The sequence below is a fragment of the Lampris incognitus genome, chromosome 5 (assembly GCF_029633865.1).
Source record: "Lampris incognitus isolate fLamInc1 chromosome 5, fLamInc1.hap2, whole genome shotgun sequence".
Classification (NCBI taxonomy): Eukaryota; Metazoa; Chordata; class Actinopteri; order Lampriformes; family Lampridae; genus Lampris; species Lampris incognitus.
Genome location: NC_079215.1, coordinates 51704679 through 51716951, shown reverse-complemented (window position 1 = coordinate 51716951; position 12273 = coordinate 51704679). Strand labels below are relative to the sequence as shown.

Here is a 12273-nt window from a genome sequence, read left to right as displayed (position 1 = left end):
CAAGTACAACCCACCATTAAATACTGACTGCTAGCAAATCAACAAACGTAGCAGAAGACGAAACATCACCTGGTACAACCCACCCTACAGTGACACCATGCCACAAACATCGGAAAGCACTTTTTTGAAATTTTGAATAAGTGCTTCACCACCAACTGGGGAAGATATTCAACAACAGCATCATCAAAATTAGTTACAGCTGCATGCCTAACATTCAACAAATAATATTGTCCCACAACACAAGCATCATGAACAAATCAATGACACCTTCATCACAAACGGACACCCCCAACCGCAACTGCTGTGTGAACGACTCATGCCCCCTCGAGGGAAAATGCCAGACAAAAGGAGTTATCTACCAAGCTATGGTGATGAGAAATGACAATGGCAAAATGGAGACATACGTTGGTCTAACAGAGGAACATTCAAAAAGAGGTTTAATGCACACGTGTGTAGCTTTAGAAACAACCGTTTAAAGAATGTGACATTTTTAAGCTGTTATATTGTGTCATTGGCGGACAGAAACATTAATTATTCAACCACCTGGAAAATCCTCTCAAAGAACAAAGCATATTCAACCAGTAGCAAAATGTGCAATCTAAGTCTAGCTAAAAAATATTTTATCATTTGCAAACCAGAAATGTCCACATTGAATAACAGGAATGAACTGACCAGCAGTTGCAGACATAGATATAAGCACCTATTTAGTAATTATAAATAAATCATGTCAATAGACAAATACCATTAACCTTGTATGCAACCTACCCCCCCCCCCACACACACACACTTTACTGGACCATTAGCAATCACGTGTTTTTGAATTTTTGAATGTAGGCACCTCCCCCTTCCCGATTGGACGTTGTGCACGTGATGTGCGTGACGAGGCAGTTAATATGTTCTTTCCCATGTAGCTTTATTGACAGCTTATGATTACTTACGGCATGAAACAGGCGTAAAGAATTTACTTGACTCACTGGATTATATATATATATAAAATTATTCTTGTTACCAACCTGGCATTTGTGGTTTAATGGGAGAAGTGGGGTCATCTTTCAGATCCTCCATTGATCCTTGGACTGAGCTGTGGCATGGGTAGGATGGCTGAGTCAACCTGGACAACCCAAGTATGCTTGGTTCGGAGTAGAGCTTAGACATGAGGTTTGCCAAGCCAGTATTCCTGAGGATGGGGAAGCCACACAGGCGCTCGATCTGCTGCCAGCGGTGGAGGCGCTCCCGCAGGCATGCTGTCACCTCAGACAAGGCATTCCTGTGTGGTACATATAAGAATGCTGTATGTTAGGGATAACATGTATTACACAAATACAAGCACACACAAATGCACTTGCACAGTCACACCCGTGCTTTTACAGCAAAATTTGCACTCACACACACAGATAGATGTATAAAGCAGAAATAAAATGACTCACTTGGCCTCCAGGATTTTATGGTCAACCTGATCGAGAGATGAGCTGTGGGCTATGTGGAGGGTCCCAAGCAAAGAGCTCCTCTTCTTCTTGATCTTCTCTGCCTGTGGGTACAGTGTACAGAAAGACAAACAGATGATAGATAAGAAAACTTGTGAAAACACTACCTACCTTACGCGACATCGCACTCTTACTTTACATTTTGCTAGCTCACTTATCCAGAGCTCCTTACTCAAACAGCGAACCAAGTATGCAATTGTAATTCTTATCATTGTCCCAACTGATTATTTGGAAATGTTTTACTGGTTTAATCAGAGCTCCCTACTGCATACCTCCTCCTTGACAGTGGTAAGCTGTAACTCAGCGCTCTGTTTCTTGATATTGTAATACTGGACCTCGACCTCGTGGGTTAGCTGCAGCCACAGCTGAAGGGCTTCTGAGGCAGACCAGCTGGCCTGCACGTCTTTCTCTGCTTGCTTTAGTGCTCCAAGAACCTGCATGGATAACATCAGTAAGACATCAGTCTTTTTTATTCAGAAGCTATTAGATCATCACAACCAAACATTAATTTTTATAATATACATTATGAAATAAAAATTAAAGTTTGGCTGAGATTATCTTATGGCGTTTCACTAAAATTTTATGCGAAAGAGTAAGTGCTCATTTATCTATCCCATCTCTACCCCCTCACATTTTAGAAAAAGGATAAAAAGGGGTGTGGCTGTAGAGGAGAGTGATGGTGGTGTCCATGTATAAAGGATATAGAGGGGTGTAGATGTAGAGGAAGTGACGGTGGTGTCCATGTATAAAGAATATAAAGGGGTATAGATGTAGAGGAAACTAATGAAGGTGTCCATGTATAGATGATATAAAGGGGTGTAGATGTAGAAGACAGTGATGGTGGTGTCCATGTATAAAGGATATAAAGGAGTGTAGATGTAGAGGAAGTGACGGGGGTGTCCATGTATAAAGGATATAAAGGGGTGTAGATGTAGAAGACAGTGATGATGGTGTCCATGTATAAAGGATATAAAGGAGTGTAGATGTAGAGGAAGTGACGGGGGTGTCCATGTATAAAGGATATAAAGGGGTGTAGATGTAGAAGACAGTGATGATGGTGTCCATGTATAAAGGATATAAAGGAGTGTAGATGTAGAGGAAGTGACAGGGGTGTCCATGTATATAGGATATAAAGGGGTGTAGATGTAGAGGAAGTGACGGTGGTGTCCATGAATAAAGAATATAAAGGGGTGTAGATGCAGAAGACAGTGATGGTGGTGTCCATGTATGAAGGATATAAACGGGTATAGATGTAGAGGAAGTGACGGTGGTGTCCATGTTTAAAGGATATAAAGGGGTGTAGATGTAGAGGAGAGTGAGGTGGTGTCCATGGATTAAGAATATAAAGGGGTATAGATGTAGAGGAAGTGACGGTGGTATCCATGTATAAAGGATATAAAGGGGTGTAGATGTAGAGGACAGTGATGATGGTGTGGTTTAGACTGAAGGTGGTAGTGTTGTATTAAAAACATTTCGTCCCAGCTTCTCACAAGTCTACCCAGAGAGTTTAGCTGGCCAATGCCAGGGTTTCACTTTTCTGTTCGCCTCTGGACCTCACGTATCGCCTACGTCACATGGCTTTCGCTGCCTTCAGTACTCCCAAATTAAGTCGAGGGGGTTGATCATATGCGTTTCCCCCCCATATGTAAGAAAAAGCATACATTTTCTCCCTCAAATGGTCCACAAATGTGGACCTTGTCATTTACGTATCAGTCCAGCCATCCTAGGCCTGTATAAACATGTCTTCAGCTCAAAAAAAATGTAAGAGTGTAAAAAAAAAGATTTACTATCCTTTTAATATATATTAATGTATATCTAAATATATCAATGATGATGGATGAGATTAAACAACTTTTACACATGGACTGAAAATAATCTTTTCAAAAGGGGTTGAAATATAAATAACATTTAAATGGGGCGGCATGGCTCAGGAGGTAGAGTGGGTTGTCTAGTAATCAGAAGGTTGCTGGTTCGATCCCCTGCTCCTGCAGAGAGTGTGTCAAAGTGCCCTTGAGCAAGAAAGTGAACCCCTAACTGCTCCTGATGAGCAGGTTGGTGCCTTGCATGGCAGTCCAATTACCACTTACTATTTAAATGTAGATACACATTTAAATAAGATTGTTCCACCGAGGGAGAGCCTGTTTGCTTTTGTCGGGTTTCTACCTGCTCCAGCTCTTCCTCTGCATAGCGGAGTCGGCTGAGTTCACTAACAGCCCCCTGACGCAGCTCGTGGAGGCGGTTGGCCTCCTCCTGTGCTCCCATGATCTCATCTCTCATCTTCTCTTCCAGGTTTTGTTTCTCCTCAGCAACGTTTCGCTTCTCCTCCTGGGCTCGCTCCAGTCTGACAGTGAAAAGTGTGCATGTACAAACTTAAAGTGGGTGCCAAGTGAACAGAAGCATGCACAGGCACACACACACACACATATATAGAGAGTTTTAAAATACACTTACTGTTCCTGTAGTTCTCTAAGGCTCTGTTCAGCCTTCTGCAGACTTTCCAGGTCTTTCATCATTTTGGAAATGTGGATCTTGCTGGCTTTGTTCTGAAACTGGGCGAACCAGCAGCCGCCAAGCCCCATCACCACTGATACAATCAGCAGCAGGTCCTTCATATAGTTATGGGGAGGACCTAGATTGGGGAATTCGGATTCGTGTAAATGGTCCCATAGAGGGACTACAGACGACAAATGATGAAATTCACCAACCATGTAAAAAGACGGGGCCAAAATCCCAGAAGAAAGTGAGTTACGTAATATTTTCATTGTCAAATTGTCTGTTTTTGAAAGATTTGGATATATGAGTTAGGGCAGGGGGAAGTGGGCGTAAACAGACACAGTGATGGGATTAAAGAAGTGGAGTGGTGGAAAGGAGGGAGGTGGTATCCTCACGTGTAGGTGGTCCAAACAGCACCACGTCCAATGCTTTGATGTTGAGCTTCTGCTTATCTCTCTGGTCCTGGACCCTCAGCTGGCCACTGAGGAATGAAGGCTCGTTGGCTGCAATCCTGAGAACACAGAGGTGTCATTTATACTGATTTAACGTGGGTAAGGAGTACCATTTGTTTAGAGTCAATGCAGGTGGCTGGCGTGACAGAGGAAGATGCAGAGGACAGGAAGAAATGGAGACGGATGATCCGCTGTGGCGACCCCTAACGGGAGCAGCCCAAAGTAGTAGTAGAGTCAACGTTTATAATCAGTGCATTTGGTCATTTACCTCATACAAGTAGACTTGGAAGGATCTGCCTTACACTGATTTCATATATTCGATATACGGGGAACACCGAAGTTGTTTACATATACTGATTTTTAAATGTTGTTTTTTTTATTTTGCATTAAGTCTAAATGTCAATAACATGAATCGAGTCAAAATTCTGGTGTGTGGAGGTGCAAGAGTGTGTCAGCAAAACTAAAATGCCAATAGAGAGAAGAAGAAGAAGAAGAAAGAAAGAAAGCCACTTTATTTTTTGTCATTGTACAGTTGTTTGGTTACAATGAATGTGTTCTCTGAATTTAACCCATCATATTGTATAGGGGCAGTGCTCAGCAGCAGCACCCGGGGACCAGCTCCAGCTCTTCTTTCCATTGCCTTGCTCAAGGGCACCGGCAGGAGTATTAACCCTAACGTGCATGTCTTTCCATTGCCAACCAACACGGGGATCGCTGGTTCGAATCTCCATGTTACCTCCTGCTTGTTTGGGCGTCCCTACAGACACAATTTGCCGTGTCTGCAGGTGGGAAGCCGGATGTGGGTATGTGTCCTGGTTGCTGCACTAGCGCCTCCTCTGGTCAGTCGAGGCGCCTGTTCAAGAGAGAGGGGGAACTGGGGGGAATACGCCTCACTGTCAGGTGAAAAGAAGCGGCTGGTGACTCCACATGTATCGGAGGAAGCATGTGGTAGTCTGCAGCCCTCCCCGGATCGGCAGAGGGGGTGGAGCAGTGGCTGAGATGGCTCGGGAAGAGTGGAGTAATTGGCCAAGTACAATTTGAAGAAAAACGGGGGGGGAAATCCAACAAAAAAAACCCAAAACAAAACATGTATGTCTTTTTGACGGTGGGAGGAAACCAGAGCACCCGCAGGAAACCCACGCAGACACATCGAGAACATGCAAACTCCACACTGAAAGGATCTGTGGGGTCTCATTTATAACCGTTGTGTACGCACAATACGGAGCCTGAAAGATGCGTACACCACTTCCCATGAAAAATGTGTGATCTATAAAAACAAACGACAGGGAAATGTGCGCGCCTGTATGGTGCACGCCATATTCGGCTTTTGTGCGCACGTACACTTTTAGTAAGGCTCCTATGCACTGTTTTATAAATGAGACCCCTGCTGGGACGGCCTGGGGTTCGAACCCAGGACCTTCTTGTTGTGAGGCGACAGTGCCAACCACCGGGCCACCGTGCCGCCCCGTAGATAGAAACATGTTCCACCATTTCAAATAGTGCCCAGGTGGTGGGACACCTCTACAGGTGTGGGTGGATTAAGGGAAAATAACGTGAGCCTCAACACTCATTACATTCCCCCGGAGAAACCTGCAGCTGGCAGGTTGAAAGACGTGATCTGCTCGCTCCCACCATGTGTATCGGGGGACACACACGGAAGTCTTCCTTCCCCAACCACTGCAGAAGTTGTATGATGGCAAAGTGTTCTCGGTGTGTACAGGAACTGCAGTGACAGACGTGACCCCACACCGAAAGGTGTTTGATATTTCCACTCGGAAACCCTACGGAGAGGGTTTCTCACTGGCTGTTCTCACCTGGGCAGGGTGTTTCCATTGACCTTGAAGTCTTTAAAATTCCTTTCATACTGGGGTAGTTCAACAAAGTCCTTGAGCCAACGAAGCACCTCATCTTGAGTCCAGTTATGTACTGTGACAGGAAGAGAACAAGCCAAAGACAGATGTAGGAATTAAATGTGAGAGGAAAAGCTGCTATTTGGTTTAAAGAGAGGCAACACACCTGGAATTAAAAGAGAGAAAGAGGCGCTGTAAGTTTTACAGGCAAATTAACACTCGCTCATTCACTCACTCACTCACTTCACTTCACTTCACTCACTCGCTCACTTCACTCACCCACTTCACTCACTTCACTCACCCACTCACTCACTTCACTCACTCACTCACTCACTTCACTCACTCACTCACTCACTCACTCACTTCACTCACCCACTTCACTCACTTCACTCACTCACTCACTCACTCACTTCACTCACCCACTTCACTCACTTCACTCACTTCACTCACTCACTCACTCGCTCACTTCACTCACCCACTTCACTCACTTCACTAACCCACTCACTCACTTCACTCACTCACTCACTCACTTCACTCACTCACTCACTTCACTCACCCACTTCACTCACTCACTTCACGTCACTCGCTCACTTCACTCACTCACTCGCTCACTTCACTCACTCTCACTCACTCACTCATTCACTCACTCACTCGCTTCACTCACCCACTCACTCGCTCACTTCACACACACACACACACTCACTCACGCATGCATGCATACACGCATGCACGCACGTGCGCACGCACACACACACTCACACACACATGCACACACACACACCACACCACACACATGCACACACACCTTCGGAAGACTTCCACCCCCTCCAGAGCTCCTCCACAGTGATGTGTTGGTCCTCTCTGTGCAGGTTGTTGTGTTTGTTAGTCTGCTGCTGCTTCATGTCCTCGATGATGAACTATTATCCATGAGACCATGAGAAAGAGAGAGAGAGAAGAGATTAAAGAGAACAGGGACTCTAAGATTAGTAGAAAGACACAACATAAGCGGAGCTCAACCTCGGCCTCGATTTCCAAAATAAATTTGTTGAGGTGTTGCAATGCGTTATGTGCTTATGTTTCAATTTGGGGACAGGGAGTGGCGGTCTGAGAGAATCTGAGTATGTATTTATTTAGAATGGATGTAGACGCATGAGTGTGTATTGCAAACTCCATTTTGTGCACATGTTTTTGTGTGTGCTTATACACACACACACACTGCTGCTGTCTTGGAATGTGTCCTTGGCTGTAAATGGAGTCTTCATGTGATGGCTACAGGAATACCAGGGCTGTCTCCCAAAGAGCCTTGTCCATTCCCCTTTCTGTCTCTATGGTTACTGCAACTTGAGCCTGGGGATCCTGTATCCCCTGGACTACATTTTGGACTGCCATAACTTTGTGAAATTTTGGATTTACTATACATCATATATGTGTGTGTGTGTGTGTGTGTGTATATATAAATATATATATAGACAAAATGCTTATTTACTCTGACCTACAAACGACTGACTAAATGCACAGCAGTATACACATACACCCACCCACACACACACATGCATGCATGCACACACGCATACACACACACACACACACATGCATGCATGCACACACGCATACGCACACACACACCACAAATATGCAAACGCACACATGCAAAGTTCTGCATATATGTGGTTTGGCACAGAAGCACTGTGTCATATGCCTTCAGGGTCGCACCTTCATACTGATAGCTTGTTTGTTTGTCTAAGCGACGTCTTGGCAACAGTGTAATTCTGCTGGATTATTTCCAGGAATAGTTCTCAGTGGCATAGAGAAAACGCCGGCGACTTTCGCACGAATTTTTCGCTATCATTTTAACTTCCCCTTAATATAATTTAACTTCCCCCTCATTTGTGCCGTTTCCGCTTTGCTCTTTCACTCTGTTTCTCATGTGAAAAAAGGTAAGGGAGGAAACAAAGGATAATGTCAGATCAGAGAGGTGATCTCTGCAAAGGAAAAGTGGATCATCACAGTGGCAGTAAAGCACGAACTAATATTGCTGGTGTGCTAAAGGCAAAATTATACTGTTGGTATCCTTCGGGATGTACATGACTCCTAGCAAGCACGTCTGTTGTAGCCCTGCTGTATTCCATCTCGCTCATACATGCAATCACACATATCGGTGCATGAATACACGTACTTACATGAAAGTGTACACACACACACACACACACACACACACACACACAAACACAGTGTCTGACAAAACACAGTAAAATGTAAAAGCAGAGCTTTCCTACCTCCACACTCTCCTCCACCTCAATCCCTCCATCCTGATCATCGTCCATCATATGGTGGATATTCCTCAGGGCCTCCAGGCTGTAGCGGTCCGCCTCGCTCATACAAGGGGGAGACACCACCATGCAGGGATCTACATGGACCATTTGCAAGGCAGTGTCATTTCATCAAGCAGCATTCACCTGAACTGACTTCACGGAATGATATTTTCTTTGGTTCATTTCTGCAATAAGGGGTTTGGGCACAAGAACCTATGGTAAGAAGGACCAGGATCGTGTGACATTGCTTCAACTAATGTGATCGACTGTAGAGAGCGAACACAATCTTTTTTTGTACAGCTCTCATGCAGTGGTCTTCGCAGGCTAGGTACAAGGAAACGGTCATCTGTCAGTCATCATTTGGCTCGATATACAATGAGCATAATTTTTTTCGTTGTACGTGTGCAAGACAATGTAATGTACAATTATATTAGAAAGGGGACAAGGCCGGGTGGCGTGGTGGTCTATTCCGTTGCCTACCAACATGGGAATCACCGGTTTGAATCCCCGTGTTACCTTCCGGCGTGGTCAGGCGTCTCTACAGACGCAATTGGCCGTGTCTGTGGGTGGGAAGCCAGATGAGGTTATGTGTCCTGGTCGCTGCACTAGCGCCTCCTCTGGTCGGTCGGGTGTCTGTTCGGGGGGGGGACTTGGGGGAATAGCGTGATCCTCCCATGTGCTACAACCCCCTGGTGAAACTCCTCACTGTCAGGTGAAAAGCAGCGGCTGGTGACTCCACATGTATCAGAGGAGGCATGTGGTAGTCTGCAGCCCTCCCCGGATCGGCAGAGGGGGTGGAGCAGCGACCGGGACAGCTCAGAAAATAGGGTAATTGGCCAAGTAGAATTGGGGAGAAAAAGGGGGGAACCCCCCCCCCCCAAAAAGATAGGGGAAAAGGATATGTAGGGCCATTCAAATTCTTTTAAAATACTTTTTGATTATTATACAATGGGACAGCATTTCCTTCATATGTGCTTTAACTACCACAGCTTTGAAGTAAGAAAGCCACTTTATTCGACATTGTATTCTTAGAATAAATTTGTTCTCCGCATTTAATCCCTCTTATTGTATAGGAGCAGTGGGCAGCTGCAGCCCGGGGACCAACTCCAGTTCTTTCCATTGCCTATTAACCCTAACATGCATGTCTTTTTGATGGTGGGAGGAAACCGGAGCACCCGGAGGAAATCCACGCAGACACAGGGAGAACGTGCAAACTCCACACAGAAAGGACCTGGGACAGCCTGGGGTTCGAACCCGGGACCTTCTTGCTGTGAGGCAACAGTGCCAACCACTGGGAGCTAAAGTAAACATGAAATCTATGACACAATTTAGCTTTGTTTTCCCTTTAAATGTTGACTGGAATTGTGTTTCTGGTTATCCTTACCATACTCAGCAAAATTAGGTATCTAAATAAAAACTGTTTCATTTAAAGTACCTTTTCTCAAAAGCCAAACTGCAACGGGGTCGACAACAAGTCTAAAATTCATCACAAAACCTGTTGTTGTAGAATGCAATTAATCTATCATTTGATTGTTTTCCATCACAGTGTCTATTGATTGGTCACAAGATGCGTGTTTCATCAACTCAAAAATGGTCGGAGCAATAACACGATGAATTGCTTCAATCTTGGAAATATTCCTATGTACAATGTCCCACTCATGCATGCACAACAGCTCAAAAAGACTCTCTGAATTGAAAAAAGTGTTTTTAGCCAAAATCTTCCATGCTCTGATGCAGCTTTATCCATCAATATGTTTGTTTGTTTGTTTACAATGTTGTGCTTTGGGCTAAGATCATTTGGCAGTTCTTCTCCTTCCTGGGAAATGGATTTTTTTTTGCATGTTGTTTGGGTCACTGTGTAGTTTACAGTATGTGACTGTGCACTTTAAAGTGAGAACCAGTAATAATCACAGCTGTTTGTGCAGGCTGACAAGTGTTATTAGGTAGTAATGTGGCAAGAGTAACTGGTCCATTATTGGTCCATATTGTTCTCCCCTGAAAACGCCATTCCTTTTCCACAACAATTTGCAAAGGGGTTTTTGAAGGTTAGCAATATAATACTCCTTGAAGTAGGGTCTGGCCAGCGAGACTATATCCCATTAAAAAAACACTTGCACAAAGCCATTTTTGCCAGTCTTAAAGTACTTTGGGCAACAATATCTAGATGTTATCTTGCCGCTGGTAGTATAAATCATGAGAGGTCAACATTGCCGGAATCAAATAGTTTCAAATGTTTTGTCTGGCAGTTAAGCTTATAGCAGTGGTATCCAATCATGTACCATGGAGGGCTATGTGCATGTAGGATTTCTGATCTTGTCCCTTCCTCCCTCTGACACACAAGTAGAGACACGCATTGCTGCGTGCTTGACTGACATCTCGGAGTGGATGGCAACACACCACCTGAAGCTCAATCTGGACAAGACAGAGCTGATGTTCCTCCCGGAGAAAGGTTGCCTGCACCAAGACCTGGCCATCACCATTGACAACACCGTGGTGACGCCAACTCGGACTGCGAGGAATCTGGGTGTGATCCTGGACGACCAACTGTCATTTGCTGCAAACGTTGCATCGGTTGCTCGCTCCTGCAGATTTCTCCTCTATAACATCAGGAGGATTCGCCCATTCTTCACCGACGGGATGGCACAGGTGCTCATCCAGGCTCTGGTCATCTCCCAGCTGGACTACGGCAACTCCCTCCTTGCTGGCGCCCCGGTGTCGGCCATCAGACCTCTGGAGCTTGTTCAGAAAGCTGCAGCTCGTCTGGTGTTCAACCGCCCTAAGTTCTCCCACACAACTGCCCTTCTCATGTCCCTACACTGACTCCCAGTAGCTGCTCGCATCCAGTTTAAGACTCTGGTGCAGTGAAAGGAACAGCACCTTCCTATCTCCAGGCCATGGTCAAGCCCTACACCCCCGCCTGACCACTTCGCTCTGCTGCCTCGGGACGCCTGGTTGCCCCGTCGCTCAGAGGCCCTTGCTGCCGATCAACCCGGTCACGGCTCTTTTCTGTCCTGGCTCCGCAGTGGTGGAATGAACTCCCCACTGATGTCAGGACAGCGGAGTCGCTGCCCATCTTTCGGCGCAGGTTGAAAACTCACCTCTTTAAGAACTACTACTATGTTACTTGTTCTTAGCACTTATTGTATTCACTCATTTAAAAAAAAATCTCTTTCTTGCACTTTTACTTTAGCACTGGTTTTGCTCTTAGATGCTTGTTTAGATGCACTTACGACCTCTGATGACTAGTAGTTCTCCTGATTTCCTACGTTAAATGCACTTATTGTAAGTCGCTTTGGATAAAAGCGTCGGCTAAATGACTGTAATGTAATGTAATTTCAATCCACCCCAACACTAAAACAACTGATTTCACTGACTAACACATCTTCCACCAGATTGAGCAGAACTAATCAGTGAAATCAGCTGGTGTAGTGTTGGTTGGAATGAAACCCTGTATATACATGTACACCCATGTCACATAGTTGAATATCACTGGCACATGGGCTGAGTAGCCTGACTCACTGCTAAGTGGGAAAGATTAAACGTGCCTTCAGTCAGTCATAGATCTTAAATGAGTCACTTTCCATTTCCTTCTCATGAGTCAAGAAAAATGTAACTCCTAGAGGCCATGAAGGGGGCTGGGCTCCCTGCTAAAAAAAAATAAATGTTAGAAACCATGAAAAGA

The 12273-nt window shown here is 45.0% G+C and overlaps 1 protein-coding gene across 1 annotated transcript in view; it reads right to left on the bottom strand.

The window, feature by feature from the left end:
- The window catches only part of LOC130113033 (stromal interaction molecule 2-like), a 34462-nt gene extending 25784 nt beyond the window's left edge, over window positions 1–8678 (bottom strand). The window contains exons 1-9 of the mRNA XM_056280550.1: window positions 8556–8678; window positions 7085–7196; window positions 6244–6355; window positions 4373–4488; window positions 3936–4113; window positions 3648–3825; window positions 1757–1918; window positions 1428–1528; window positions 1014–1267 (exon numbers count right to left, since the gene is read on the bottom strand). Of these exons, the coding sequence (XP_056136525.1) occupies window positions 1014–1267; window positions 1428–1528; window positions 1757–1918; window positions 3648–3825; window positions 3936–4113; window positions 4373–4488; window positions 6244–6355; window positions 7085–7196; window positions 8556–8678 (1336 nt within the window). The remainder of the gene's footprint in view (window positions 1–1013; window positions 1268–1427; window positions 1529–1756; window positions 1919–3647; window positions 3826–3935; window positions 4114–4372; window positions 4489–6243; window positions 6356–7084; window positions 7197–8555) is intronic.
- Between the last annotated feature and the right edge of the window lie 3595 nt (window positions 8679–12273).